We start from the raw sequence: 27,796 nt of genomic DNA, 5'->3' as shown, positions 1-27,796 counted from the left end.
AATCAACCTGGGAGCGGGGCGTAGGCTGTAATTAAAAGTCCTGGCCCAATTCCCTTCGTTTGCAGCAGAAAACTATTGGTTTATTTCAAGCCAAACTGAGTCGAGCCTCGGGGTCCAGGAGCAGAACGCACAGACACCCAGCGCATCCTGACCACAGGTGGAAGAGGGCCGGGCAGCGCCCCCATCCCGCGGTGAAGGAGGCTACAGGCCGTATGCGCAGTGCAGCCCCGCGAGCCCCCCCACCCCACGCCAGCCGTCCCCGAGCCAACACAGCGGGCCGCCGAGTCCTGCTGTTGCCGGGGGTCAAGTGTGCACCCCAGAGGGAAATGCATTTACAACCCACCATTTCTCCTTGCAGGTGGCCCGCCAGCTCCAGCCCTCCGTGGTGTGGATTGGAGACACCGAGAAAACCTTCTACAAAAAAGTCCCCAACGCCGAAAGGAAGGTGAGGGCTTCTCATTTCTTAATGTGGCCCTTTCCCTCCTCCAAAGGGGCCCCGTACCGGGGACTACCTCGTTTTATCAAGACGGTCTTGCTTTTTCAAGGGAGGAAGGAAACGGAGGGGCAGCCGTCTCTCTGCCCTAAGCACTTGACTGCATTTGAAAGGATCCAGTGTCTGATTTTACGAGGCATAATTTAGAAGAAATGAAAAAAAGTATGGAAAAGGGGGGAGGGGAGCGTTAAACCCAAACCTACCGATTCAGGGGTAAGAAACAATTGAGAGAACTGTACTCAGTTACAGCAAATGGCACACATAGGAGTTATTATTAGGATTTCCTATTGTTCATTATAATAAATAGCAAAAGGCCTGCAATTTATGAACAAAGACCGTCCGTAGAACTGCCAAGCGCCCCACATTGGGTGTCCCCGGGGAGTCTTCTGTCAATTGCTTCCTTCCTCCTTTTCTCTCCTTTCAATGGCTCCCCTCCCCCGCACTTCCCCCGGCAAATCACCAGCAAATTTCCCACAAGTTAAAAAAAATTTGCAGATACACATGATTGTTATTCCACATCAATTTGCACCAAAGCAAATAGTGGTTAACTGTGAATTTCTGATTAAATTCATAAGGATTTTAATCACTTTTGCTCCTTATGTATTATACATCATTTTTAGCAGGTAGAGATGATTTGGATAAAGAATGAAAGCTGAATCTTTTCTTCCCCAAATGAGCCTTGATTGCCCTGTCATTTTAGAAACTCTGAAGAGGACTCATTTATTATTTAATCTGGGAATCTGGTAGGTAGCTCCCTCTGCTGGCGAAGTTGCTACGTTAAAAAAAAGTCCACATACAGTAAAGCAACTATACTCCAATGAAAATTAATTTAAAAAAAATAACAAAATAGGGCTTCCCTGGTGGTGCAGTGGTTGAGAGTCCGCCTACCGATGCAGGGGACGCGGGTTCGTGCCCCGGTCCGGGAAGATCCCATGTGCCGCGGAGCGGCTGGGCCCGTGAGCCATGGCCGCCGAGCCTGCGCGTCCGGAACCTGCGCTCCGCAACGGGAGAGGCCACAACAGTGAGAGGCCCGCGTACCACACACAAAAAAATAACAACTAACAAAATAAAATAAATCCTTTAAAAGGCCACATACATGCGAACTTGAAGGCAGCAGTTACTACGGTAAATCTAAAGAGAGATGCAAGGCAGCGTTTAATCCAGGTGTCACACACTTCACGTCACCAGAAGCTTTGTCTCGTGAATGGGCCAGGGCTCTCGCACTGGACATCAGCCTGGAGAATGAGAATTCAGGAGACGTATGTTCCCGGCCTGCTTTGCCCTTCACCTTAGTTGGCTGTGTGTCCCTGAGCAAGTAATTTAACCTCTCTGAGCTTCCACTTCCTTAAGTATCTAATTAAAGGGCTCCAGAGAGAATAGCCTCTGAGTTCGTGAAGCCCCTCTCGAATTCTCTCCCGTGACCCCCTCGAGCTGTCAGTTTGTCGCCAACAATTACGTCTGCTCATCTGTACCCCTCAGTGGGTCGAGAGTAAGAGGGATGGACACACCCGTTTGAGAGAGCCAGAGGGGCCCTGGGGGAAGGGCTGGCGGGCTCTGAGGGAGCGTCAGGCAGGAAGCGAGATGTGAGTTCAGTAGATGCCCCCCCAAGGGGAGTCACTGTGAAAGAGCAGGGAGCCGGCAAAGGAGGGTCTCCAGAACCCTCCCCTGAATAGGCCCTGCCTTGCTGATCCCGAGGTGTTCTCTCCAGCACAATCTGATTCCCACAGATATGGTCACCGACTAGTCTTACTCCTGCAGAAAATGAAGGCCTTTGCTGTGGACCAATCGGACATTTATTCTGTCCACCTCTGCATTAGAAGAGTCTGTCGTCCGTCCGGGGAATTAACTGCACTGAGGACTGAATCACAACCTGGGAAAACCCCAGGATGCCTGATGAATACAAGCAGAAGGGTCCCTGGGTCCCCAAATGTCCAGAGGCCGGCTGGGGGCCTGAGCCAGCCCAGGCACAGACAGAGCTGCAAGGGGCATGCCCACCCCTGCAGCAGTGCAGCGGCCCCAGCTCCAGTGCCCCGGCCAGGGGAAAGCACGGTGGGCAGAGAACCGCTGCCTGGGCATCCTTCAGCTCGACGTCCTGGGCCTGCCCCTCGGAGAGCAGGGCTGCAGGGTTCCTGCTGCCTTCCTGCCTCTGGGGCCAGTGCTGGACCAGCTCTCCTCTCCTTCCCACCCCACCTCCAGCTTCTGACTCCTGTCCTTACCCAAGTCCCTCAGCCTCCAGGGCCTGGGGCAGTCATGAGCATTGGACGTCCATGCTCTGGAGGTGATCACCAAATTCCAAGGGCAGCAGCTGCATCCGCCAACGAGAGGCACCAGGAGGTAGCACGACCGGCTCCACGTTGCATCACCTGGCCATCCAGGAACCCGGCGTCCTTACTACCACCCAGCCCAGCCTCCGTCCCAAAGGCTCCCCCGATCCCCAAGGTGCTGAAACCTAGAGAAGAATGTCCACCTGCAGAGAAGCCACCACCTACAGCCACAACACAGAGCACTCCCAGCGTCCGCCCAGGGCATTGGAGGGATTCCAGGAACGCTCTTCGAAAAAACCTCTCACCCACAATGACTAGCTCCACCCTCGAGGCCTCCACCTCGGGGCTCAGGCCCTTTAGGAGGTACAGTGTGGAGGCTCATGCAGGCATAAGGAGGGAGGCAACGGAGAAGGCCAGGTGGCAGCGATGGCTCCTGGGTGCAGATCCGGGCACCGGGACCCCTAGGGCTGCTGCCACAGGCAGAGGACGCCCAGGGGCACAAGGTGTAGGTCAGGAAGCTCCTAGCACCCCGGGAGGGAGGCGGCCTTCTCCTGTTTTGCAGAAGAGGACAAAGGCCCGAGAGGGTGCACAGCTGGTCAAGTGCAGAGCTCAGACTCCTAGGCAGGACCCCTCTCCCTGCCTGGATGCGGCTACAGTGTCAGCACCGGCTTCCCGTCGGACCCTCCTCGCTTCTACTACACCTGCGTCCTCCCTCTTCCCCTCTTCAACCCCCAGGCTACTTTAAACCACATCCTGAAGACTGCCCGAGGGGCCCTCAGGTCTTAGAGGCAAATGTGTCAGGCTCCAGAGTCCCCTGGACCCTGACCACCCCTGCCCCCCACGTTGTCCTCAACACCCAGCCCCCAGGGACCTGGCAGATGCCTGGACAGCGCCCTCTCCCTCCCCTCCCAGGAGGAGGGACCTCCTTTCCACCATCTGAGGCTGGAGCCTTGGTCAGCTGTTGGTGTTTGAGGCGAAGGCAGTAAGGAATGAGGCAAGACGGGCTGCTGATGCATTTTCTGCTCCGTCACCCTCATGACTCCATCTAGCAGGAGCCCTGCCCACGTGACAGTAGGGCCTCCACGAGGGAAGCGCTGGCTGGGTTGGAGCTGGCCACAGAAAAGCAAATGGAAACTGCTGCATGGGTGTCAGACACTAATTGGAAATCGCCCCCAATGATAAGGTGGTGTGGGCTGGCAGGTCCAGCGGTGGGGGCGGCTGAGGAGGTTGCCAGGTGATGGGGAGGATGTTGGCTGACATGATGGATGAGCACACCAGTCTCATGCATAATGGACGCGGCTCTGAACCGGAACAGGGGTGGCCCAAGTGCAGAAGAGTGTTGGCTGAATATACTCACCTTTCATTTCCACCCCCTCCTAATGGGACTCGCCATCAGTGAAGATATCACTCTGGACGCGGCCCAGGATCAACATTTGTTATCCAAACAGGCTAATTAAGTTCAGTCATCCCTGCCATTGTCAGGAGACACAGACAGCAATAGCATCTCCTGCCTCAGAACAGGCAGGACTGCACCACTGTCACCATGGCAACCAGGCTGCTGGGGATGGGCTCAGACCTTGCAAGCATGTGTCTGCCCCCACAGAGTAGTAGTCTCCAGTCTCACCAGGTTAACTGTGTGAGGGGTCAGTCCTTCTTCCACCGGTCTTTGGGCAGCTCCATGTGCACCCCACACACACCCCAGTCGCCCCTGCCACCTTGCATTATTCTCCGTCAAGCTTCTTAAAAGACTCTTCTCACCATCCCCGCTCACTCTTCAACCCACCACTGTCCACTTGATGCTCTGCAGCTCCATGGAAACTGCTCTCACAAATTTCTTTGAAAGCCATTTCGCCAGTGGGCCCCAGCTTGTAAAAAAAGCTCTGTCCTCCCTCAGCCCCCGTAGCCTTCTCCTGGTCTCCTCGCACCCTGCCAACACTTTCTTCCGTGTCTCCTCCATGCACTTCCACCCCCCCCTTAAATACACTGGTGCTCACTGAGATTCCATCTCAGGCCCACAGACCTTTTTGCTCTCCTCGCCCTCCTTGGGCACCAGATTAACAAATCACCCCTGAGCCAACGAGTGCCCCCACTCCATCCCCAGCCTGCAGCTCTCCCCTGAGGCTCGGGTGCAGTCACCCGGCATCACCCAGAATCACCCATGGGATACCTCCCCCACGGTGCTGCCGACTCAGGCAGGGCCTGTCCCAACTCCTCCTCCATCACCACCTACCACATGACCCTGCCCCTCCTGCCTTTTCAGACGGTTACGTTTTTAGTATAACAACTTTTCATAAGAGAGCTTTGGATCCACCCTGGTAAAATGAATTCTGAATATCTCCAGACTCTCCAAGCCTTGTCTAAATGCAGTGGGTTTTTTCCTGGCACAGGTGTAGATATTCCTATAAGGAATATTCTTCCAGAATCTCAGCAGAGGTCCTTCCTCAGTGGCCTGAGGCCCAAGAGGCAGCTCCTCAGAGATGAGCAATTGACGCCTTATCATCCAGTGCAGTGGAAACTGGGGGAGATTTTTACACCGTCATTTTCAGCCCCGTTGGCAATGTTGCTAGTTTCCTTCAAATTATAAAGCCCCCGTTTTTCTGACTCTCCCCTTTAGAAACCTTTCTCTTCAATAGAGCAGACCTAGCATTGATTTCCTACCAGCACTTATATTTCAAGCACCTGTCAGACAGACACATCATGCTGTATACTCCTCATGGCATCCCTCAGGTTAGGACCTATGATTATTCCCATTTCTCAGATGCAGGGACTAAGGCTCAGAGAAGTTGAGTAACCTGCCCAAGGTCACACATCTGTTAAGAGCAGAACCAAGACTGAGATCAGATCTGTCTGACCCAAAGCCCGTGCACTGAACCATTTGCTACGTCATCTGCCTGTTATTGTGGAGTTTGTTCCTTGAGCTTTTCATTTTTGCACAGAGCCCGACCCCTGAGGGAAGTTCAGTAGCAAAGTCAAGTCCACCAAACATGCCTCCCTATCCTAGGCCGCCCAGAGGCATGGGTCTGAGCAAAGCAGGTTTCTGCAAAGACCTGGGGTAGGGGTTGGGGAGCTGCCCCTTCGAGAGCAGGTTTCCATCCTCATGCCCATTTCTGGGATTTCAGGGAGTCTCATTCTGGGTCATCCCTCTCCTGTGCTTTGCCCTCTTTTAAGCTCCTCTGTTGTCCCCAACCCCCATTCATGCTTCCTGGGTGGAGTCCTGCAGGGCCATTGTTCCCTCCTGATGGAGCCAGGCAGCCTCTGGACTTCTGTGAGGGCAGGAGGAAGGGATCAGAAGCTGCCTGGTGATCTGGCTTCAGGCCCAGCCTGTGAGATTTATTTTGCTGTAAAAATCCCATCTCTTTCTCTGCTGTGAGTTACATTACAAAACGTCCCTTTAAACTGAATCCAACAACACAGAAGAAGGATTATACACCATGACCAAGTGGGATTTATCCCAGGCTTAACATCCAAAAATCAATTAATGTAATATACTATATCATTAAAAATAAAGGACAGAAACCACACCATCCTCTCAACAGATGCAGAAAAAGCATTTGACAAAATACAACACCCCTTCATGATTAAAAAAATAGAAAGAAAAGGAAACTTCCTCAGTCTAATAAAGGGCAACTACAAAAAAATCCACAGCTGACATCATCCTTAACGGTAAAAGACTGGATGTTTTCCCCTTAAGAGCACCTCTTCTATCCAACATTATATTGGAGGTTCTCACCAGGGCAATCAGGGAAGAAAATTAAGTAAGGCATCCATATTGAAAAGGAAGAAATACAACTATATTTGCAGATGACATGATCTTGTATACAGAAAATCCTAAGCAATTCACTAAAGCAGTATTAGAACTAATAAACTAGTTCAGCAAGGTCGCAGGATAGGACACAAGATCAATATACAAAAAGCAACATTTCTATACACTGGCAAGGAAAAGATTAAAATTAGAATTAAGAAAACAATTCCAATTATAATAACATCCAAAATATCGGAATAAACTTAACAAAAGAAGTGCAAGACTTCTACTCTGAAGACTCTACTCTGAAGACTTCTACTCTGAAGACTCTACTCTGAAGACTACAAAACATTGTTGAAAGAAGTCAACGAAGACCTCGATAAATAGAAAGATACATCATATTCATGGATTGAAAAACTTATTGTTAAGATGGCAAGAATCCCCAAATTGATCTACAGATTCAACACAATCCCCATCAAAATTCCAGCGACCTTAGTTGCAGAAATTGACAAGCTGATCCTAAAATCCATATGGAAATTCAAAGGACCCAGAATAGCCAAAACAATCTTGAAAAAGAACGGAGTTGGAGAACTCACACTTCCCAGTTTCCAAACTTACCGTAAAGCTGCAGCAATCAGGACAGTGTGGTACTGGCCTAAGGAGAGACATATGGGCCAATGGAATAGAACTGGTCCAGAAATAAACCCTCACATTTACAAAAAAATTGCCTTTTGGGACAGAAGCGCCGAGACAATTCAATGGAGAAAGAATAGCCTTTTCAACACGTGCTTCTAGGACAATTGGATTGCCACATGCAAAAGAATGAAGCTGGACCCCTACCTCACACAGTTAACCAACAATGCACCACAGACCGAAAAGCAAGAGCTAAAACTATGAAAGCCTTAGAAGAAAATAGAGACATAACTCTGTGACCTTGGATCAAGCAATGGTGTCTTGGATACAATATCAGGAGCACAAGCAACAGAAGAAGACTTAAACTGAACTCATCAAAACTGAAAACTTTTTGCTGTAAAAGACATCAACAGGAAAGTGAAAAGACGACTCAGAATGGGAGCAAATATTTGCAAGTCATTAATCTGACAAGGGACCTGTATCTAGAAAATATAAATGACTCTTACAACTCAATATTAAAAAGACAAGTAACCTTGGGCTTCCCTGGTGGCCCACTGGTTGAGAGTCCGCCTGCCGATGCAGGGGACGCGGGTTCGTGCCCCGGTCCGTGAAGATCCCACATGCCGCGGAGCGGCTGGGCCCATGAGCCATGGCCGCTGAGCCTGCGCGTCCGGAGCCTGTGCTCCGCAACGGGAGAGGCCACAACGGTGAGAGGCCCGCGTACCGCAAAAAAAAAAAAAAAAAAAGACAAGTAACCCAATTTAAAAAATGGGCAAGGGATTGGAATACACGTCTTTCCAAAGAAGGTACATATGGCCATTAAGCACGTGAAAAGATGCTAATAACATCTTTAGCCTCCAGGGAAGTAAAAGTCAAAACCACAATCCGATACCACTTCACACCCACCAGGTTGGCTAAATAAAAGGAAAAAATAAGAAAAACAGCAACAAGTGTTGGTAAGGGTCCAGAGAAACTTAAATCTGCTCTCTGCTAGGATTGTAAAACGGTGCAGACGCTTTAGAAAACAGTCTGGCATTTCTTTAAAAGGTTAGACAGAGAGTAACCGTAAGACCTAGCAATTCAACTCCTCTGTACGTACCCAAGAGATACGAAAACATTAGTCCATACAAATCTTATACACAAATGTTCATAGCAGCGTTATTCACAACAGCCAAAAAGCGTAAGAAAAACAAATGTCCATCAGCTGATGAGTAGATAAGTAAAATGGGGCATAACCATACAATGGATACCGTTCAGCAATTAAAATGAAGTCCTAAAACACGCCACCACATGGGGGAATCTCGAAAGTGTTACCCTGAATGAAAGAAGCCACACACACACATACAGACACATATGGAATGATTCTATTTATGAAATATCCATAAGAGACAAATCTGTAGAGACAGAAAGTAGATTAGTGATCGCCTAGGATTGCAGAAGGAGGTTGGGGGGAAATGGGCACTGACTGCGAATGGGTGGGGTCTTTTGGGGGCAACGAACATGAAAACGTTCTAAAATTAATTGTGATGGTTGCACAACTCTGTGAATATACTAAAAACACTGAATCATACATTTTATTTTTTTAATATTTTAATTTTATTGGTGAATCATACGTTTTAAATAGGTGAATTATATGGTATGTAAATTACATCTCAATAAAGCTGATCTATACCATGATAATGATATAAACGTAATAATAGATAACGTAATATAACAATAATAGATATTCGAAGTCTCCTTTGCAGCGCTCAATCTCTATAGGCCCCTAAACAGGAAGGGAACTGGGGGTGGGGCAAGCAAGGCCCCCCACACATCCCCTCTGAAAGGCAGGGTCCCCAGAGCAGGGGCAGGAGCAAGGCTGTGGAGTCACTAACTCCGTGCTGGCAGCTGGGGACCGGCTCATGAACTCTGGGTCTCGGATGTCCCTCGGTCTCCTTGTGCCTCAGGCCAGCATCTCCGGAGTGAGGGTGAGAACGGGTCCCTCTCCTGGGGTGGCTGCGAGGATAAGGTGAGGAGGTTCATGTCAGGCACCGAGCAAGACCCCTGGAACACAGGAAGCATGCAGTCGATGCTACCAGTACCATGGAAGCAGCCTGGGCGCAAGAAGTAATGAGCGAGGCTGACGGGCCGGGAAGTAACAAGCTGCGCTGTCCTGGGAGGTCAAGGCAAGCCCCCAACCTCTTGCCTCATTGGAGCCAAAAGTTTCTGCAACTTCCCACTGGGCTTTCCTCCGAACGGCCTCTCGGCCCGGCGTCTCGCTCTTTTCTCATCCAGTATTTTCCCTGCACCCCGTCAATCCAGACGTGGAACTGGGCCTTTCTGTTGGTCAAACAAAAGGAAGGAGGAAGGGGCACAACACTGGGCCCCCTGCATGGCCACAGCCCCTTCCCTCCCCCTTCCCTCCCCGGCATCACCCACCCAGCTCACACCCGCCCTGCAGACCACACTCCTAACACCACCCTCCCTCCCTCTGCCCAGCAGGCTGCCGTTCCAGGTCTGACTCCCAATTCCACGGGGCAGCCAAAGGGCCTCCCAGGGAACAGATTCCCCAGCACACGAGGGTCCTTGTCCCAAAGGCCCTGCAGCCGTGCACAGCTCTGTCACCCCCGTGCCTCCAGTTTCCTGCCATTCGCGTTTATTCTCGAGCGTGGAATTTATCCCACGCCCACTCCCTTCCCTAGATGTTACCAGCCCCTTCCTGCAGGCAGACGTGCGGGGATGTCTTCCGGCCAGGTGTGCAGGACACACAGGGCCAAGCAACAGGCGACCTCATCTGTATAGAGTAGCTCACATGTGCTGGGGCGGTTCCAGGAAAGCCCCAGGATAGGTGGGATCATTAACTCTCTGGCTCAATTGCCCCTGAGCCAAATGGGAGCAAAAAAGGCCCAGATTGTTCTTGGGTGTCTCTGTGGAGGCCCCCCCATCACCCCTAGCCGCTTCCTCTTCTCTTGCTGCACTAGTTGTGGTTGATTTAAAGCCCATGCGTTGCCATGGCAACGTGGCCAAATCTGACATGCCCCCCACCCCGCCCAGAGGCCAGAAGTTATCCTCCCTCAGGTACCTCAAGTCTGACTCCTGTCCCTCATTAGTGCTGTGATTATACTGAAATAATACAGGTTCAAACTACACCCAAACTGCTTCAGAGAGAAGTTTCACACTCTTATGTAACCAGCTGTTTTCAGATCTGAGATCCAAGACCTTGGTCCTCGTCGTCACAGCCGTCAGCAAAGGAAATCTTGAGTTCACCTTCAAAACATCTCAGAGGAACACACTGGAAACCAATTCTCAATCCCAGCCAGTTTCCTTCCGCTTGGAAATCCGCCCTGTTTCCCATTCTTAGGGTTAAGATGCTGGTACGTTCGGTCAGGTGCTTCCTTCCTTCCCCCTTTCCAAATCGGAACACCAGATTTAAGGAAAGGAAGAGCCAGCAGTTCAGACCATGCAAACCAGGAACCACGTCCCGAGACCCGACCCAGAGCAAACTCTAAGAAAGCGTGTTTGGGCATCACTTTTTAACAAATGTATGCCACAGTGCATCCAACGCTATATTTTCTTTTGTTCTTGATTCTTTTTTTCTATGTGTGGGCTTATTTTTTCCCCTCTCTCTTCCTCCCAGATGGAACCTAAGCGCCTGAAAAAACAGCTTCCCAAAATCCTGAAGCTCCTGAAACCAGATGACAGGATTCTGATTGTGGGGACAACACAGCGACCTTTTGACGCTGAACTTCAACCTCTTTGCAAAGTTTATCAAAAAATTATTTTGGTTCCCAGACCAGACTATGCTTCCAGATATGGCAAGTACCCCTCACCCCTTCCAGTATGCAGTAACCGAAGCTGGGCCGTCTGGTGTGGGCTTGCAGGCATGTGGGCTTGAGCCAGGAGGGTGGCCTTCGTCACCCAGTGACTATCAGAAGGTGATGTAAGTCCCAGTGCCCCAGGACGTCAGCGAACTCCAAGCCATAAACATAAACACCAGGTCCCAAGAGCAACAGATCTCTGTCCTGTTGTTAATGTAATTCTTTTTACCCAAGACAAAAGGAAACAGGACAGGGGTTATTATTTTGAGCCCAGAAGGAGACAAAAGCCCCTGTGGGTAAGAATTTTCCTTTTCATGGGTGGACTAGGGCCACTCAGCTTGTCCCCGCGGTGGCGATGTCTTTCCCGTGCAAAAGCATTTCTTTTCACCTGGTCGATTTTATTTGTCCAGGCTCAAAATACCAGTCCAAGGAATGTTGATTTACTTAAACACTACATACAACAAGAGCTTACTTTTTTTCCATTTTTTCCCTTGGATAGACAGATTCAAAATCACTTCTTTTGAAACCTATTTTAAAATGGGAACAATACAAAAAAGTGACCCTGGGAGGCAGTGCAGTGAAATTGGGAAGAGCCGTGGCACGTGGGTTCTGACGAGCCCTGGTTCTGATCCTGGCTGTCCCGCCGAATAGCTGATGACCTTGAGAAGTAGGCTGACATTCTGAGCCTCCATTTTCTCAGCTCTAAAGTAGGAGAACTGTTCAGTTCCCAGGGCTGTGGTGACCCTTATATGAGATGGCTAGAATGCCCAGCACCATCTCAGCTCCCGGAGAGGACGGGTGGAGGGGGAGAAGGCGGTGATGGGGGCGTGGAGGAGGAATACTTAAATGGAAGGTCAGTAAATGGCCCAGGGAGCCGGCAGTGGTGCCGGTGGTGGTTTCCATTATCGATTGCTGTGTGACAGACCTCCCCAGTGGCTTGGAACCACAAAGTACGCCTCTCATGATTCTGAAGGGCCACTGGGCTCAGTGGGGGAGTTCTCCCCAAGGTGTTTCATGATGGCGCAGTAAATGGCGGCTGGGACTCCAGTCATCTGAAGACTGGACAGGGCTGGACATCCAAGACCATTCCCTCCATGACTGTGCTGTTGCTGACTGTCAGCTGGGAGCTCAGCTGGGGCTGGTGATCAGACCTCCTCTACCCGGCCCCTCCCCGTGGCCTTCCACAGCGCGGCAGCTAGGTCCCCAGGAGGAACATCCTAAGGGGAAACATTTCAAGAGGTTCAGGCAGAAGCTGGAAGGATCCTTGTGACCCAGCTGCAGAAGTCACACAGAGTCACTTTCACCACATTCTACTGGTCAAGAGAAAGTCACAGGCCAGCCCAAGTTCAAGGACAGTGGACTACACAGCATGTGAATACCAAAGGTGCAACTCATTGAGGGGTCGTCTTGACCGCCCATGGTAGTGGTGGTGGTGGTAGATTTGGTTTAGAGATGATGATGGTGCTGTTGGAAATGGCGGTGATGGTGACTGCAGCCTGGAAGTGATGGAGATGCTGGTGGTCATGACCGCAGCCTGGAAGTGATGGAGACGCTGGTGGTTGTGACTGCAGCCTGGTGGTGATGGAGATAGCGGTGGTCATGACCACAGCCTGGGGGTGATGGAGATGATGGTGGTTGTGACTGCAGCCTGGTGGTGATGGAGATAATGATGGTCATGACCACAGCCTGGGGGTGATGGAGATGATGGTGGTTGTGACCACAGCCTGGTGGTGATGGAGAAGCTGGTGGTCATGGTGGCGGTCATGGTAGAGGAGATGGTGGTAGCGATGACCTGGTAGCCATGGTGCATTGCTGATAATAATAAAAACTATTAGGTCAGACTTGGTTTCTATTCATCCTTCATTAGTCACAATAGCGCCACCAAAACAGAGAGGATATATGGTCCTTTCTGGTTGATCTTAAGTTCCTGGTCAGTGTGATTTGCTAGAAGAACAACTCTTTACTCCCCATACATTATAAACTCTTAGCTTTTTAGCCACTCCGTTTGCAATATGCATTCGTTTCTGTCTTGATAAAGTGTGATCATAATCACAGTGTTATATGCAAAGCACAGGAAGACTTTGGGCCCAGTTATTTCTCCACCCATCTAGGGACTTCTCCATCTTCTGGGGCCTACAAGCCCTCCACTGGATCCTTTGCAACCAGCCAGCATCAAAGGAAAAGAAAGAAAGATAGTATAAATGATCTCTCAGTAGATTTAGGGACCAGACTGAGGAGGGGCCAACAGTTCTTCTAGCCACATTGGCCAGAATGCCTCACGAGGCCCCACCAGGGTTCAAGGGGGCAGGGATGTGTAGTTTAGCCAAGGAAGGAGTCGACACAGAGATGGGTGAGCACCAGTGCTCTCTGCCCGCTACAGAGGATTCCACGCTCCTGGCTTCATCAGAGCTTTCCCACTCCCGTGCCCCTTGGTTAGATTCTCTGTGTCTCTCTGTCTCTCTCTCCCTCTCTCTCTCTGTATTGTATACATATTTTAAGCTATCTTAATGGAATAAGGTAGAGTATTATTAATTTTCAGGGCCTAGAACATTATTCTTGACTTTGAACAGTTTCGATTGTCTGACACAACCATAGGCCCTTTCGAAATGAAGCTATTGATGTATAACAAGGACAGGTGTGTTCTTTTGATAAAGTGCCAGGCCTCTCTAGGGACTCAGATCACAAGACAGATTCCAGCTTGAATCCCCTCATGGCAGCATCGTGGGAGAGGAAGGAGGAAGCATCCCTTCACCGGTGGGCGGATGATAAACCTGCAGCAGTGGTCATCTTGGGCCCAGGGCTCTGTCCACTCAACCACATGTGTCTCACATATTTCTTTCTCGGTGGGTGATTTGTTCAGGCTCCCATTCTCGCCAACATCATAAATGCTGCCCAGCGTTTCCTCCAGTGACCTTGAAGTTACCATAGCCACAGTGGCTGGGACATCTATCTTAAAGAAAGACTATTCCTGTCTTTGCAATGATCAAAAACGGTCTCTTGGGCTTCCCTGGTGGCGCAGTGGTTGAGAGTCCGCCTGCGGATGCAGGGGACGTGGGTTCGTGCCCCGGTCCGGGAGGATCCCTCATGCCGCAGAGCGGCTGGGCCCGTGAGCCACGGCCGCTGAGCCTGCGCGTCCGGAGCCTGTGCTCCGCAACGGGAGAGGCCACAACAGTGAGAGGCCCGCGTACCACAAAAAAAAAAAAAAAAAAAAAAAAAAGGTCTCTTGCATCCTGTAAAGCCTGGGCTGCAGATCCATAACTTGGGCCCTTGCTTGTCCACCTGTCTGCTGGCAGCCGAGGGCCAAAGGTGCATGGGACACTCTCGATCCAACTTCTCAGATTCTCCAGGCGGTGCGGGGGAGTGACAGGGCTGAGAAGAGAAGGGCAGGTCAGCCAGAGGAAACACGGTCCTTAAGGTTTACCAAATATAATTCAATAGCTACCTCCTTTCCCCAAATCAAGCGGTTTCCTTCAAAATGTCTCTGCAAAGAAAATCCACCCCCAGGTTGATTAATGCCATGTCTAGTCCCCAGAAATCCCTTTGGGCTTCCTTCTCTCCACCTTCCTCATGCCTCCTCCTGTCTCTCTTCCCCGGGGTCTGCTCCGCTAATAACCCGATTCATCACAGGCCCCCCACCTTAGACCCTGTGTCTGCTCGGAGGGGTCCAGCCCATGTCTTTCTTTTTTTTTTTTTTTAACATCTTTATTGGTGTATAACTGCTTTACAATGGTGTGTTAGTTTCTGCTTTATAACAAAGTGAATCAGCTATACATATACATACATTCCCATATCTCCTCCCTGTTGCATCTCCCACCCTCCCAACCTCCCTATCCCACCCCTCTAGGTGGACACAAAGCACCGAGCTGATCTCCCTGTGCTATGCGGCTGCTTCCCACTAGCTATCTATTTTACATTTGGTAGTGTATTTATGTCCATGCCACTCTCTCACTTCGCCCCAGCTTACCCTTCCCTCTCCCCGTGTCCTCAAGTCCATCCTCTACATCTGCATCTTTATTCCTGTCCAGCCCCTAGGTTCATTAGAACCTTTTTTTTTTTTTAGATTCCATATATATGCGTTAGCATACGGTATTTGTTTTTCTCTTTCTGACTCACTTCACTCTGTATGACAGACTCTAGGTCCATCCACCTCACTACAAATAACTCAATTTCGTTTCTTTTTCTGGAATCCTAGACTGCGGAGGCCTGAAGCTCATCCCAATCACATTATTCACCCTCTTGTGCTTTTGCAAAATCCCAAATAAAAATGAATTTTAAGAGACTGTGTCATCTCAAGCACTAGCCAGGATAGAATCAATTGGGAATGCCAAAAGCAGAGAAGGGGCCCCGAAGACCAGATTCCTTTCAGCCTAAAGAAGGGGAAGGGGATGGAGATTAGTCTGAAGAACTGAAGAGCCCTCTACATCCGAGAAAGGAAGGTAAAACACGGCAGCAGGTCCAGAGAGCCCCTCAGCTGCCTTGAACCGTTTTGTAGCCCTGGCCTCTGGTCCTCACGGCCACGCCCGTTGCCAGTCCCCAAGCCTGTTGTGCTTTTGTGCCACCACCACCCCTCCCCCGCTGGACCAAAGGCTTGGCAGCCTGCTCGTGGCTCCAGTACAGGCTGTGGGGCTGCCACTGCAAAGAGCCACCAGGCTAGAGCTCCCTCCACGCCTGAATCCCCTCTTTGCCCCAGAGCAGCTATTTAAGGGCCAAGAACCCATGATCCGGTGGCTTTGTACAAGCAATAGAAGCTGTTCTTTTAAAGGCTAGTAAGTCTAGTTCATCAGACATGAGAAGGGAGTCAAGCCTGATTCTCTCTCCCCTCCTCTGGATCTGGAGATGGCTGGGGGCAAGTGGGCAAGTCCCACCGCAGCTGTGACTGCACCACCATTGAAAAATGATGAGCTTGGGGAAGTCATCAATGTTTTAGGTATTTTGACGAAGCTTGACCAAGACTTTACACGAATATCATACACGTTCGTTGTCAATAGGGTGTTTACATGTCCACACTAGACCAGAGTAATTGTCGTTTTTTGCATCACTATTTTTTTATTGGAGTATCGTTGATCTACAATATCGTGTTAGTTTCAGGTATACAGCACAGTGATTCAGCTGTACGTATATATGTATATTCTTTTCCAGATTCTTTTCCCTTATATGTTTTTACAAAATACTGAGTAGAGGTCCCTGTGCTATACAGTAAGTCCTTGTCGGCTATCTGCTTTATATATAGTAGTGTGTATCTGTGAAGCCCGACGTCTGCATCTCTATTACTGAATCTTTACTTGCAGGGATTTTTGTGTTAAAATACAGGGAGGCTGTGACTTTCATAGCTTAACAGGGAGGCACGGGAGAGCTGACCTTTGTCGCTGGGAAGCCCTTGGTCCTCACTGTTTGTCCCCTCCACGCTGCAGGTAGGAATTTCACCCACGGGTGCCCAAGTCTGAAGCTGCTCTGGGTTCCCAGCCTGGGGTATCTACCAGGTCCCCAGGTTTACGGGTTCTCACCAGTGACTGTCCCATAAAACGTGTTCCCTTCTCAGGACCCAGAGTCACCACTCAGACCTGTTTGCACGGCTTCTAGATGTTATGAATGAGGACAGGAGACGGACGAGATCCCAAGGGATGGTGTCATCTGGTGGTTGTTGTTGCTGTGTGTTTTTACCACGGGCTGTGTCTCCTGATGTCTAACTCTACAGCAGTTGTATTTAGATAAGGGTAATCCTCCCCTGTTCCAACCTGTCTTTTACACAGATATGCTTAGAAATACTCTGTAGTTTATTTTGTGTTAGCTTTTATAATTGATGTTTTACTGAGCATTAGGAAACTTTGGTACCAAGTGGAATGACTTGATAGTAATAAAATTACAGAAATAACAGTAATAAAGCTACAGAAGAGAAAGTGTCCTCCATATGCCAGAACAGTTTCTTCCAAGTGATTTGTACACATTCTTGCCCTTATTTCTCATAGCAGCTTGAGAAGTAAATCTTTCTACTCCCACTTTTACCTTAGATGGGTTCAGGTTCAAATAAACCCACCAAGGAAGTAGCAGTGTAGACGCAGGAGGAAGATGTTGCTTTAGGCAAATTTGGGGGCCCCCGTGGCCCTTGCTGGTCTCACTGCAGCTCTCATCCCTTGATGGCTAACCTTCCACCGTTGGAAGACACCACAGGCCCCATGATAACATGCACCCCTTCCCAGCAACTCAGCTCACCTTGGGGCCAAGGATCTCCTGCCAAGGAGGACAGTGGAGGCGTATTTTTGGAATAACCCGTGGCCCCAAAAACCAGACTCTGATGTGGGTCCTAGTTACGTTCCAAGTCATTCTATCCCTTGACAGTCATTGGACCTTTTCATCTCATCAGGTACTTTTGGATCAATGTAGTTGGATGCTGCAGTCACGTCACACACCTGACAGTGCTCAGATCATGCAGTAAATCTTCAGTTGTTTAAACACTGTTTCAAATATTCCTCAAAGAAGGTCAAAATGCTCTAGAGACATCTGGCCAAATCTTCTCAGTACCGCGGCTGGTTCTGCTACGGAAGGCCTTACCCTGTCTGCATCCTTCCTCACTGTCTGGATGGATAGAACTAAACACACCACAGCAAGTCTCATTTATTTCCCTGGAGCCTCTCTTGACAGAATAGACATAGTTCTCAAAGTGTAATCTCGTCTCAAATGTTGTATGGAAGACCATCCTATCTCTAAGGTTAAGTAAACATCAGGGATAATTTCATAATTCATCTTCACAGCATCCCTGTGTTCTAAGTGAAATCTCCCGGTCACCCCAGGTCCCACTGACCCACACAACAACAGGACACCCATCTGGTAGATCTGTTAATCTGTGCTGTTTTTCCATTGTTGGGGGCAGAGAATAAAGGGTCCAGTTGCTCTGCTTAATAGGACGTGTGGGACAGTGTCTTACACCCAACGGGAACCGAGCCCTGCCATGGCTGATAGAAATTGGACTCTGCGTTCCAATTCCACGCATAAAAATCATGTAAGAAATGAACTTTATAGCTCCAAGAAGTCTGACTTCTACTTAGCCAAATGCCATAGACACCCACGTAAATTTCCAATGATGGAAGATTTCGAACATCTTTGAAGGTACCACCCTAAAACTATACTGACCCTAGTTTAATTTTTCCTTGTCAATTCAAGGGGCTCGTAGTCTGCAGACCTCAGGGCCATCCACGCGCATCCCTTATGCTTGAAAATCCCTCGGGGCAGAGCATTTGGTCAGGTGGCTTCCTGCTCATTTGAATTACAAATCAGAGCAGACCTCCTGTGCTCTCCTTTCTTGGTGAGCCACCGCTTTGTCCTGGGAACTGGGTCAATGCTGCTTTCTCTGTGGTGACTCCTGTTCTCTGTCTTTTCCATCATTTTGGATACAACAGTTTTGTGGAAAGAAATCATTCAGCGCCACGGCGGAGTCATCACCGGTGCCCTGAGTGTCAGTTGCTTGGCAAAGATCACCGACGGCTTCACCCAGGGCCACATCGTCCAAGTGGTGAAGGAGGTGCTCACGGAGCGCAGAATCCGGCAGCAAACTCACAAGCCGCTCACCGCCCTCGAGTTCATCCCGCCTCTCACCAGCATGAGTCCCGTCTACCAAGAGGAAGAAGAGAGCTTTAAGGTAAACGCAACGCCTACCTGGCCAGGTCCTAGCAGCAAACACTTGTCACGTCACCTCCTCCCTCCAGTCCCCTGGGATTCATGCATTTGGACTCTACCATACCCAGTAAAATTTAGAAACTCGAAATTTGGGGGCCACAGTATTTTTCTGGCCTTAGCAGTAAAGCACGTCTTCCAAATTTTAGGAAAATTGTGATCCATGACCTTATAAATGAACAGCCAAATTGCAGAACTGAGTAGCAGCTTCAAAACCATTGGATTTGCGCACACACACACACACACACACACACACACACCCCTCTCTTGGTTCTCACTGGTTTTTACTTCATAATTCACATAATGGAACAAGTTTTGCATGGAAAAAAACAGTCCCTAAACAGTGTACTTCCAGCCAATGCTGCTTTTGCTCCATATTTGCCCTGGTACACGTCATCTTCTAGTACACTTGCGATAGGAAATCACAAGAAAATTCGCCAACATTTAGTTTTCGTTTTGTTTTGTTTTTTGCGGTACGCGGGCCTCTCACTGTTGTGGCCCCTCCCGTTGCGGAGCACAGGCTCCGGACGCGCAGGCTCAGCGGCCACGGCTCATGGGCCCAGCCGCTCCGCAGCATGTGGGATCCTCCCGGACCGGGGCACGAACCCACATCCCCTGCATCGGCAGGTGGACTCCCAACCACTGCGCCACCAGGGAAGCCCTAGTTTTTGTATTTTTGAACACACTCTGATATGTTCACGGAACTTTTTAGATCTGGAGGAAGCTTTGAGAATTAACTCTTCATATCCCTCGATATGGGAGGAAGAGAACTAGCCAAGAGTGATGTGCCTTTTCCAGGTACAATGAGTTTTAGAGTCTTTGTCCCCAAGGCCCAGGCCAGCAGGCAACCCCTCCAAATCCTTTGAAAAAGAATGAGTACAGTTGTGTTCTCTTTCTGAACCTAAAGGTAGTTTTCTTGGCCAACTGGGAAAAAAAGGGAGGAGAACTGTATCCATGCAATTATATCCACCACCATCTTAGCCATGCAGTCACCGGAAAAAGAGTTGTAATTCCCGTTCAAGCCTCTTGTCTCTGAAAGCCTGCTTGGGATTAGGAAAATTCCCTCTATGAAGTGTCACTTTTCCACCAACTCTAGAAACTGTTTCCCCTCTGCTTTGCTGCTGATGCTTCAATGAAGGTTGAAAATAGTCTCAATACTGATCCCCAAAATAATGATCTGGACAAGGGTTGCACAAGTAGTTGATCTTGATCTTGATCTGCACAAGTAGTTTCATTAGGTCCCATTTGTTTATTTTTGTTTTTATTTCTGTTTCTCTAGGAGGTGGGTCAGAAAGGATCTTGCTGTGATTTATGTCATAGAGTGTTCTGCCACTGTTTTCCTCTAAGGATTTTATAGTGTCTGGCCTTACATTTAGGTTTTTCATCCACTTTGAGTTTATTTTTGTGTATGGTGTTAGGGAGTGTTCTAATTTCATTCTTTTACATGTAGCTGTCTGTTTTTCCCAGAACCATTTATTGAAGGGGTGTCTTTTCTCTATTGTATATTCTTGCCTCTTGACTCCTTTATCAAAAATAAGGTGACCATACGTGCATGGGTTTATGTCTGGGCTTTCTATCCTGTTCCAGTGATCTATATTTCTGTTTTTGTGCCAGTACGATACTGTCTTGATTACTGTAGCTTTGTAGTATAGTCTGAAGTCAGGGAGCCTGATTCCTCCAGCTCCGTTTTTCTTTCTCAAGATTGCTTTGGCTATTCGGGGTCTTTTGTGTTTCCATACAAATTGTGAAATTTTTTGTTCTAGTTCTGTGAAAACTGCCATTGGTATTTTGATAGGGATTGCACTGAATCTGTAGATTGCTTTGGGTAGTATAGTCATTTTCACAATGTTGATTCTTCCAATCCAAGAACATGTTATATCTCTCCATGTGTTTGTATCAGCTTTAATTCTTTCATCGTGTCTTATAGTTTTCTGCACACAGGTCTTTTGTCTCCTTAGATTTATTTATTCTAGGTAGATTTATTCCTAGGTATTTTATTCTTTATCTTGCAGGGGTAAATGGGAGTGTTTTCTTAATTTCTCTCTCAGATTTTTCATCATTAGTGTATAGGAATGCAAGAGATTTCTGTGGATTAATTTTATATCCTGCTACTCTAACAAATTCATTGATTAGCTCTAGTAGTTTTCTGGTAGCATCTTTAGGATTCTCTATGTATAGTATCATGTCATCTGCAAACAGTGACAGCTTTACTTCTTCTTTTCTGATTTGGGTTCCTTTTATTTATTTTTCTTCTCTGATTGCTGTGGCTAAAAACTTCCAAAACTATGTTGAATAAGAGAGGTGAGAGTGGACAACCTTGTCTTGTTCCTGATCTTCGAGGAAATGGTTTCAATTTTTCACCATTGAGAATGATGTTGGCTGTGGATTTGTCATATATGGCCTTTATTATGTTGAGGTAGGCTCCCTCTGTGCCTACTTTCTGGAGGGTTTTTATTATAAATGGGTGTTGAATTTTGTCAAAAGCTTTTTCTGCATCTATTGAGATGATCATATGGTTTTTCTCCTTCAGTCTCTTAATATAGTTTATCACATTGATTGATTTGCATATATTGAAGAATCCTTGCATTTCTGGGATAAACCCCACTTGATCATGGTGTGTGATCCTTTTAATGTGCTGTTGGATTCTGTTTGCTAGTATTTTGTTGAGGATTTTTGCATCTATGTTCATCAGTGATATTGGCCTATAGTTTTCTTTCTTTGTGACATCCTTGTCTGGTTTTGGTGTCAGGGAGATGGTGGCCTCATAGAATGAGTTTGGGAGTGTTCCTCCCCCTGCTATATTTTGGAAGAGTTTGAAAAGGATAGGTGTTAGCTCTTCTCTAAGTGTTTGTTAGAATTCGCCTGTGAAGCCATCTGGTCCTGGGCTTTTGTTTGTTGGAAGATTTTTAATCACAGTCTCAATTTCAGTGCTTGTGATTGGTCTGTTTATATTTTTTATTTCTTTCTGGTTCAGTCTTGGAAGGTTGTGCTTTTCTAAGAATTTGTCCATTTCTTCCAGGTTGTCCATTTTATTGGCATAGAGTTGCTTGTAGTAATCTCTCATGATCCTTTGTATTTCTGCAGTGTCAGTTGTTGCTTCTCCTTTTTCATTTCTAATTCTACTAATTTGAGTCTTCTCCCTTTTTTTCTTGATGAGTCTGGCTAATGGTTTATCAATTTTGTTTATCTTCTCAAAGAACCAGCTTTTAGCTTTATTGATCTTTGCTATTGTTTCCTTCATTTCTTTTTCATTTATTTCTGATCTGATCTTTATGATTTCTTTCCTTCTGCTAACTGTGTGGGTTTTTTGTTCTTCTTTCTCTAATTACTTTAGGGGTAAGGTTCGGATGTTTATTTGAGATGTTTTCTGTTTCTTGAGGTAGGATTGTATTGCTATAAACTTCCCTCTTAGAACTGCTTTTGCTGCATCCCATAGGTTTTGGGTCGTCGTGTTTTCATTGTCATTTGTTTCTAGGTATTTTTTGATTTACTCTTTGATTTCTTCAGTGATCTCTTGCTTATTTAGTAGTGTATTGTTTAGCCTCCATGTGTTTGTATTTTTTACAGATTTTTTCCTGTAATTGATGTCTAGCCTCATAGCATTGTGGTCGGAAAAGATACTTGATACGATTTCAATTTTCTTAAATTTACCAAGGCTTGATTTGTGACCCAAGATATGATCTGTCCCAGAGAATGTTCCATGAGCACTTGAGAAGAAAGTGTATCCTGTTGTTTTTGGATGGAATGTCCTATAAATATCAATTAAGTCCATCTTGTTTAATGTATCATTTAAAACTTGTGTTTTCTTATTTATTTTCATTTTGGATGATCTTTCAATTGGTCAAAGTGGGGTGTTAAAGTCCCCTACTATGATTGTGTTACTGTTGATTTCTTCTTTTATGTCCCCTTTTATAAAAGGGGAAATAACTGTCTACCTAAAATTTGTATCCAACTAAACTAACATCCAAGAGATCGGAAAAAAATAAAGATACTTTAAGACACACAAAGATTGAGATAGTGTCCTACTCACTTAGCATTTGCCTTATGTATTGAGGTGCTCCTATGTTGGGTGCATAAATATTTACAATTGTTATATCTTCTTCTTGATAGATCCCTTGACCATTATGTAGTGTCCTTCTTTGTCTCTTGTAATAGTCTTTATTTGAAAGTCTATTTTGTCTGATATGAGAATTGTCACTCCAGCTTTCTTTTGATTTCCATTTGCATGGAGTATCATTTTCCATCCCCTCACTTTCAGTCTGTATGTGTCCCTAGGTCTGAAGTGGGTCTCTTGTAGACAGCATATGTATGGGTCTTGTTTTTGTATCCATTCAGCCAGTCTATGTCTTTTGGTTGGAGCATTTAATCCATTTACATTTAAGGTAGTTATCTATATGTATATTCCTATTACCATTTTCTTAATTGTTTTGGGTTTGTTATTGTAGGTCTTCTTCTCTTGTGTTTCCTGCCAAGAGAAGTTCCTTTAGCATTTGTTGTACAGCTGAATTTGGTGGTGCTGAATTCTCTTAGCTTTTGCTTGTCTGTAAAGGTTTTTATTTCTCCATCGAATCTGAATGAGATCCTTGCTGGGTAGAGTAATCTTGGTTGTAGGATTTTCCCCTTCATCACTTTAAATATGTCCTGCCACTCCCTTCTGACTTGCAGAGTTTCTGCTGACCCCACATCCATTTCTGCTTCCTGTCATATCTTCAGGACTTGGCACAGTGCCTGGTCCCACCTAGATGTTCAGTTAACTTGTTTAGCAGCAAATGGATTGAGCAGATGGATAGAAGGAATGAAACTGTCACTCTGCTGAGTAATGTGATTCCATGGCTGTAGTTGCTGGTAATCAGGTCTATCATTTTCACCCTGAGAAATTTCACTGAGCTGCGCTTCTGACAACATGTCAGACTAGGGTCTTGCAGATTCTCCAAACACATGTACCTGCACAATGGACATGATGGAGAAAATATTGAATGACAATGATGTAATAGTTTTAATAGTGTTAGCTAATACTTATGACTGCTTATGTGCCAGGCACCCTATTAACTCAATTAGACCACACCATTTACCCTATTTTGCAGATGGGGAAACTGAGTTATAATGAGGTGTAGTAGGCAGAATATTGGCTCCCCAAAGAGGTCTACATCTACGTCCCTGGAACCTGGGCCTATGTTAGGTTACATGGCAAAGGGGAATTAAGTTTTCAGATGGAATAAGTTTGCTAATCAGCTGACCTTAAGACAGATTACCCTGAATTATCCTCATAAGTCCAGTGTAATCATAAAAGTTAGAAGAGGGCACAAGAAGAGAAACCAGAGAAATGGCAGTGTGAGGAATCATTGAGACTCCAGGTAGCACAACACTGCTAGCTCGAAGCTAGAGATGGGGCCACAAGCCAGGATAGCCGGTGGTCTCTGGAAACTACAAAAGACAAGGGGACAGATTCTCCCCTGGAACTCCAGAAAGGAACACAGCCTGCAGACACCTTGATTTTAGCCCCATGAGACCCATTTTGGACTTCTGATCTACAGAACTATGAGATAATAAGTGTTTTTTTAAGCCATGTGGTAATTTGCTGCAGCAGCCAAAACAAAACAAACAAACAAAAACCACAAGAGGCAAAATGACTTGTTCCAGGTCACACAGCTTAAAAGGAGTAGAGCTAAAATTCAAATCTCACTCCAAAGCCAATTTTATTGACCATATTCCATACTGTGCCTCAGTAAATTAGGAGTCCATCACCTTAAGTACTTGGCCACCTCACCTTACATTGAAAGGTGAGTCAATGCTCAAAGAAGAATGAGAAAATCCCCAAGTGCCAGAAACAAAGATAAATCTCAAACACAGGGACAAACAGATGCCTGGCAGGTAGCATAGAGAGAAATAAATGATAGAAAACAAAGATTAGGAGTTGTAGCAGATAAAATGACAAATCTGCTGCTTCTATGACTGGATCTTTGATATCCCAATATCACCAAGGAGCATTAGCTTCTATACACCCTATAAGTCCTGGTTCTAGATGTGAGTTTAGAGAACCACGTGGAAGCAAGTGCAGTACTGCTAGGGAGGTAGGTATAATGAGAGAGAGAGAGAGACCAAAACAAATCTGAAAATCAAAATTCCAAAACATTTTAGGAAATCTAGTGTTACATACAATCTTCAAACAAAAATGATTAAAAGACAATAGTTTAAACAAAAACATTTAGATTAATATGATTAAGATGTTCAAGAAAATAAATGAAGGCATAACTTCCAATAGAGATACACACAAAGTTTTGAAACAAAGACAGGCAGAAATGGAATAAAAACAGATAATTATGAAAAAAATCACAAAAAGAAAGCTTTGAAATGAAAAATAAGGTAACTAACATAAAAAGCCAAAAAATAAAAGAGGTGTGAACTCTTTTCACAACTCTTTCACAGCTCCCCCCAGAAGGCAACATAGAAAAATAAAAACATAAAACCTATAAACTGCAAGTAAGAACCTTTGAAGACACTGACACCCAACTAATGGCAGTTCTAGCAGAAGAGAAGAAATGTCAGAGCAACAATTATTTGAAGAAATACTTGCTGAGAATTTTCCTTGATTAAAGACCTGACTTCTTAGGTTAAAAACAAACTCCACATGACCAGCAGAACACATGAAACAAATCTACACCTACATGCATTATTGTGAACCTAAGAACAAGGCAACAAGCCAGTCTTAAGACACCAGATTACCTGCAAAGAAGCAACTGGGAGATCAGACATCTCCTTGGCAAAAATAGACACCAGAAGAACGTGAGAGTATATCTGCAAAGCGCTGAGGAAAAATAACTGTCACCTAAAATTTGTATCCAGCTAAACTAACATCCAAGAGATCGGAAAAATAAAGATACTTTAAGACACACGAAGACTGAGATAGTGTCCTACTCACACACTTCAGACTGCAGTTTGGAAATACCAGTTAAAATTGAAGATACTCATGACCTACAACCAAGAATTCTATTTCTGTGTATATGCCCCAGGGAAGTTTTCTCATTGGTGTATAAGGAGATATAAAAGTTGTGAATTTCAACGCGGTTCATAATAACATAATATTGGAAATGACCTATATATCCGTTAATGGGAGAATTGATAAGTAAGTTGTAGCATAGTCATTTAATGAAATAATATAACCACAGAGCTTGTAAACCGAAGTGTTTCTCAGATTTCAAGTAAATGTGAAAGTTGAGAAAAATGTCATCACAGGGCCAGCTGCAATCATTAAGTGCTTTGGGGTATTTTGGCTCCAGTATTTCTGCCCTGTTTTTAACAGTATCGCTCAGTCCAGCTGCTGGTGGCCTTGTCTGAGCCATAGGGAGCCATTCACGTTACCAAGAAAACCCACACCTTCAGGATAGAGCAAGCTTCCCAGGAAGTCAGGGGACTTCGTTGGGAAGGGTCGTTGGTTAGATCTGGCCAGCGATCCTCCTTAACCGTTAACTCCTTGAGATAGAAGTTTCAAATCGTATAGAAATACAGGTTGGTAAACCCACGTAGAAAGAACTTGTATTGAACATACACTAAATGGCCAACGTTTAATGCCCGCTTGCCCCTTTCCGTTCAGTGAGCTTTTCTTTATTTTTAAGGGCATACTAGTGAATTCACATCATTGTGATATTTTCCTGGGCGTCTGTTCGATTTCAGGACTGGTACGCCAAGACCCCTATGAGTAAAAAACGAGCCTTGGCATTAACAGGAGACAACAAAGACAACGAAAAGGACAGAGGAGAAGAGAAGGAGGAGAAAGGGATAAAGGGGAAAAAGAAAACGTAATGCCTCGCTGGAGCCGGGGATGGAGGTGGGCCCGACTCTCCAGGGGGGAGATTGGCCATTGCCTGTGTGAAGACCCACACTGATGCCCTACGTCCGCCAGCCCTGCCCTCGCTCAGTTAGATCTTCGTAGGCTGACCACCAAGTCAGTTGTGCATAACAAGTGTTTCTAGAGCTTGTAATTGTTTCTTAATCTATATTAAAGTTTGTATATAAGCAAAACTCACTCTTCACACACTCCACAATCTATCCCAGTTGGACACTTCATCTCGTCGGTACTAGTTGCTAAATTTAAATTTTGATACTTAGAAAATACCCTAATCTGACAACTAGTAAATTCATTCAGTCATTGGTGCTACTAGCTTTTTATTAATAATCTTGCACATATCTTAATAAATTAATTCTTTGCTCTATTCATGTACTCTATATAATGGAATAGAAACTTTTTCTTGGACTGACTCAGTAATTTGGTTGCTGGAGCTAAAAAAGATCTTTTAAATTAACGCTTTCAATCTTCTGACTTTGAAGATGGGGAAACTAGGGTCCAGGGCCACACAGCTAATATTTGGAACATTGGGACTATGTCATTGCCTCTTAGTTCCTGGGTTCCTGCTCTTGGGAAACACCGGAGCGGCGGCAGGCCAATGGCTAGATGAAAACTACGACCCCAAATGGGGTAAAAATAGGAGAAGAGAAACTCTAAATAAAGAAGTAAGAAATTCTAAGAAAGAAAAAGATTAAAGAATAGAAAGGTGAGGGTCAAAAGATAAATTTCAATTTTGTAAGAATCTGAAAGGTTACTTGGTGGCATATTGTAAGTAACCCGCTTCTAAATTGTGGTGAGAACACAATCAAAGGAAGGAGACAAATTGAGGTGCGATAAATTCACTGGAATTTAATTCAAATTAACTACTGCGCAGTTTTTGGTTACACCACAGAAAGTTCTACAATCTCCTAGTCCATAGACCAAGCTAGATCTCCAGGCTTTCCTGGGATTTTCAGCGGGTTAGATCTTTAATGCCCCAAACTACCAGTGGTTCCCAGCTGTCTTCTGGCCACCAGCACATACCCCTCAGCCTGTGTCTGTACAGGACATAAACACAAATTAGGACAGAAAGAGACAGCCCCAGGCTCCCGAGTTCTGCACGTGCTCTGTACAAACTGGAAAGCCATCCCTCAGAGTCTGTCTTCTTGAACAAACTCCACCTTCCCGGTGCCCCGCCGTAGATTTGCCTTCTCATACCAAAGGAACCCCAATTTCTGCAGACGGTTTGCCTGCCCTCCCCTTACCCACCCCAGACTGTGTCTGGCCAAGGCTCAAAGTGGCCTGAGAGGTGGACGGACTCCCCATCCTAAGCTCAGAGAGCCGTGAAATGTTCGTCTCTCCAGGGTGGCCCACAGA

The 27,796-nt window shown here is 46.4% G+C and overlaps 1 protein-coding gene across 1 annotated transcript in view; it reads left to right on the top strand.

The window, feature by feature from the left end:
* DRC11 (dynein regulatory complex subunit 11) overlaps positions 1-26,397 on the top strand; it is a gene marked incomplete at both ends in the record, with an annotated part of 159,482 nt that extends 133,085 nt beyond the window's left edge. Inside the window, 4 exons of the mRNA XM_082841611.1 lie at positions 359-445; positions 10,749-10,926; positions 18,324-18,562; positions 26,269-26,397. Of these exons, the coding sequence (XP_082697737.1) occupies positions 359-445; positions 10,749-10,926; positions 18,324-18,562; positions 26,269-26,397 (633 nt within the window). The remainder of the gene's footprint in view (positions 1-358; positions 446-10,748; positions 10,927-18,323; positions 18,563-26,268) is intronic.
* Positions 26,398-27,796: the final 1,399 nt, after the last annotated feature.

The sequence above is a fragment of the Leucopleurus acutus genome, assembly GCF_964270905.1.
Source record: "Leucopleurus acutus genome assembly, chromosome: 6".
Taxonomy (NCBI): Eukaryota; Metazoa; Chordata; class Mammalia; order Artiodactyla; family Delphinidae; genus Leucopleurus; species Leucopleurus acutus.
Note: the sequence above shows the minus strand (reverse complement) of the source record. Positions and strands in the feature narration are given on the sequence as shown.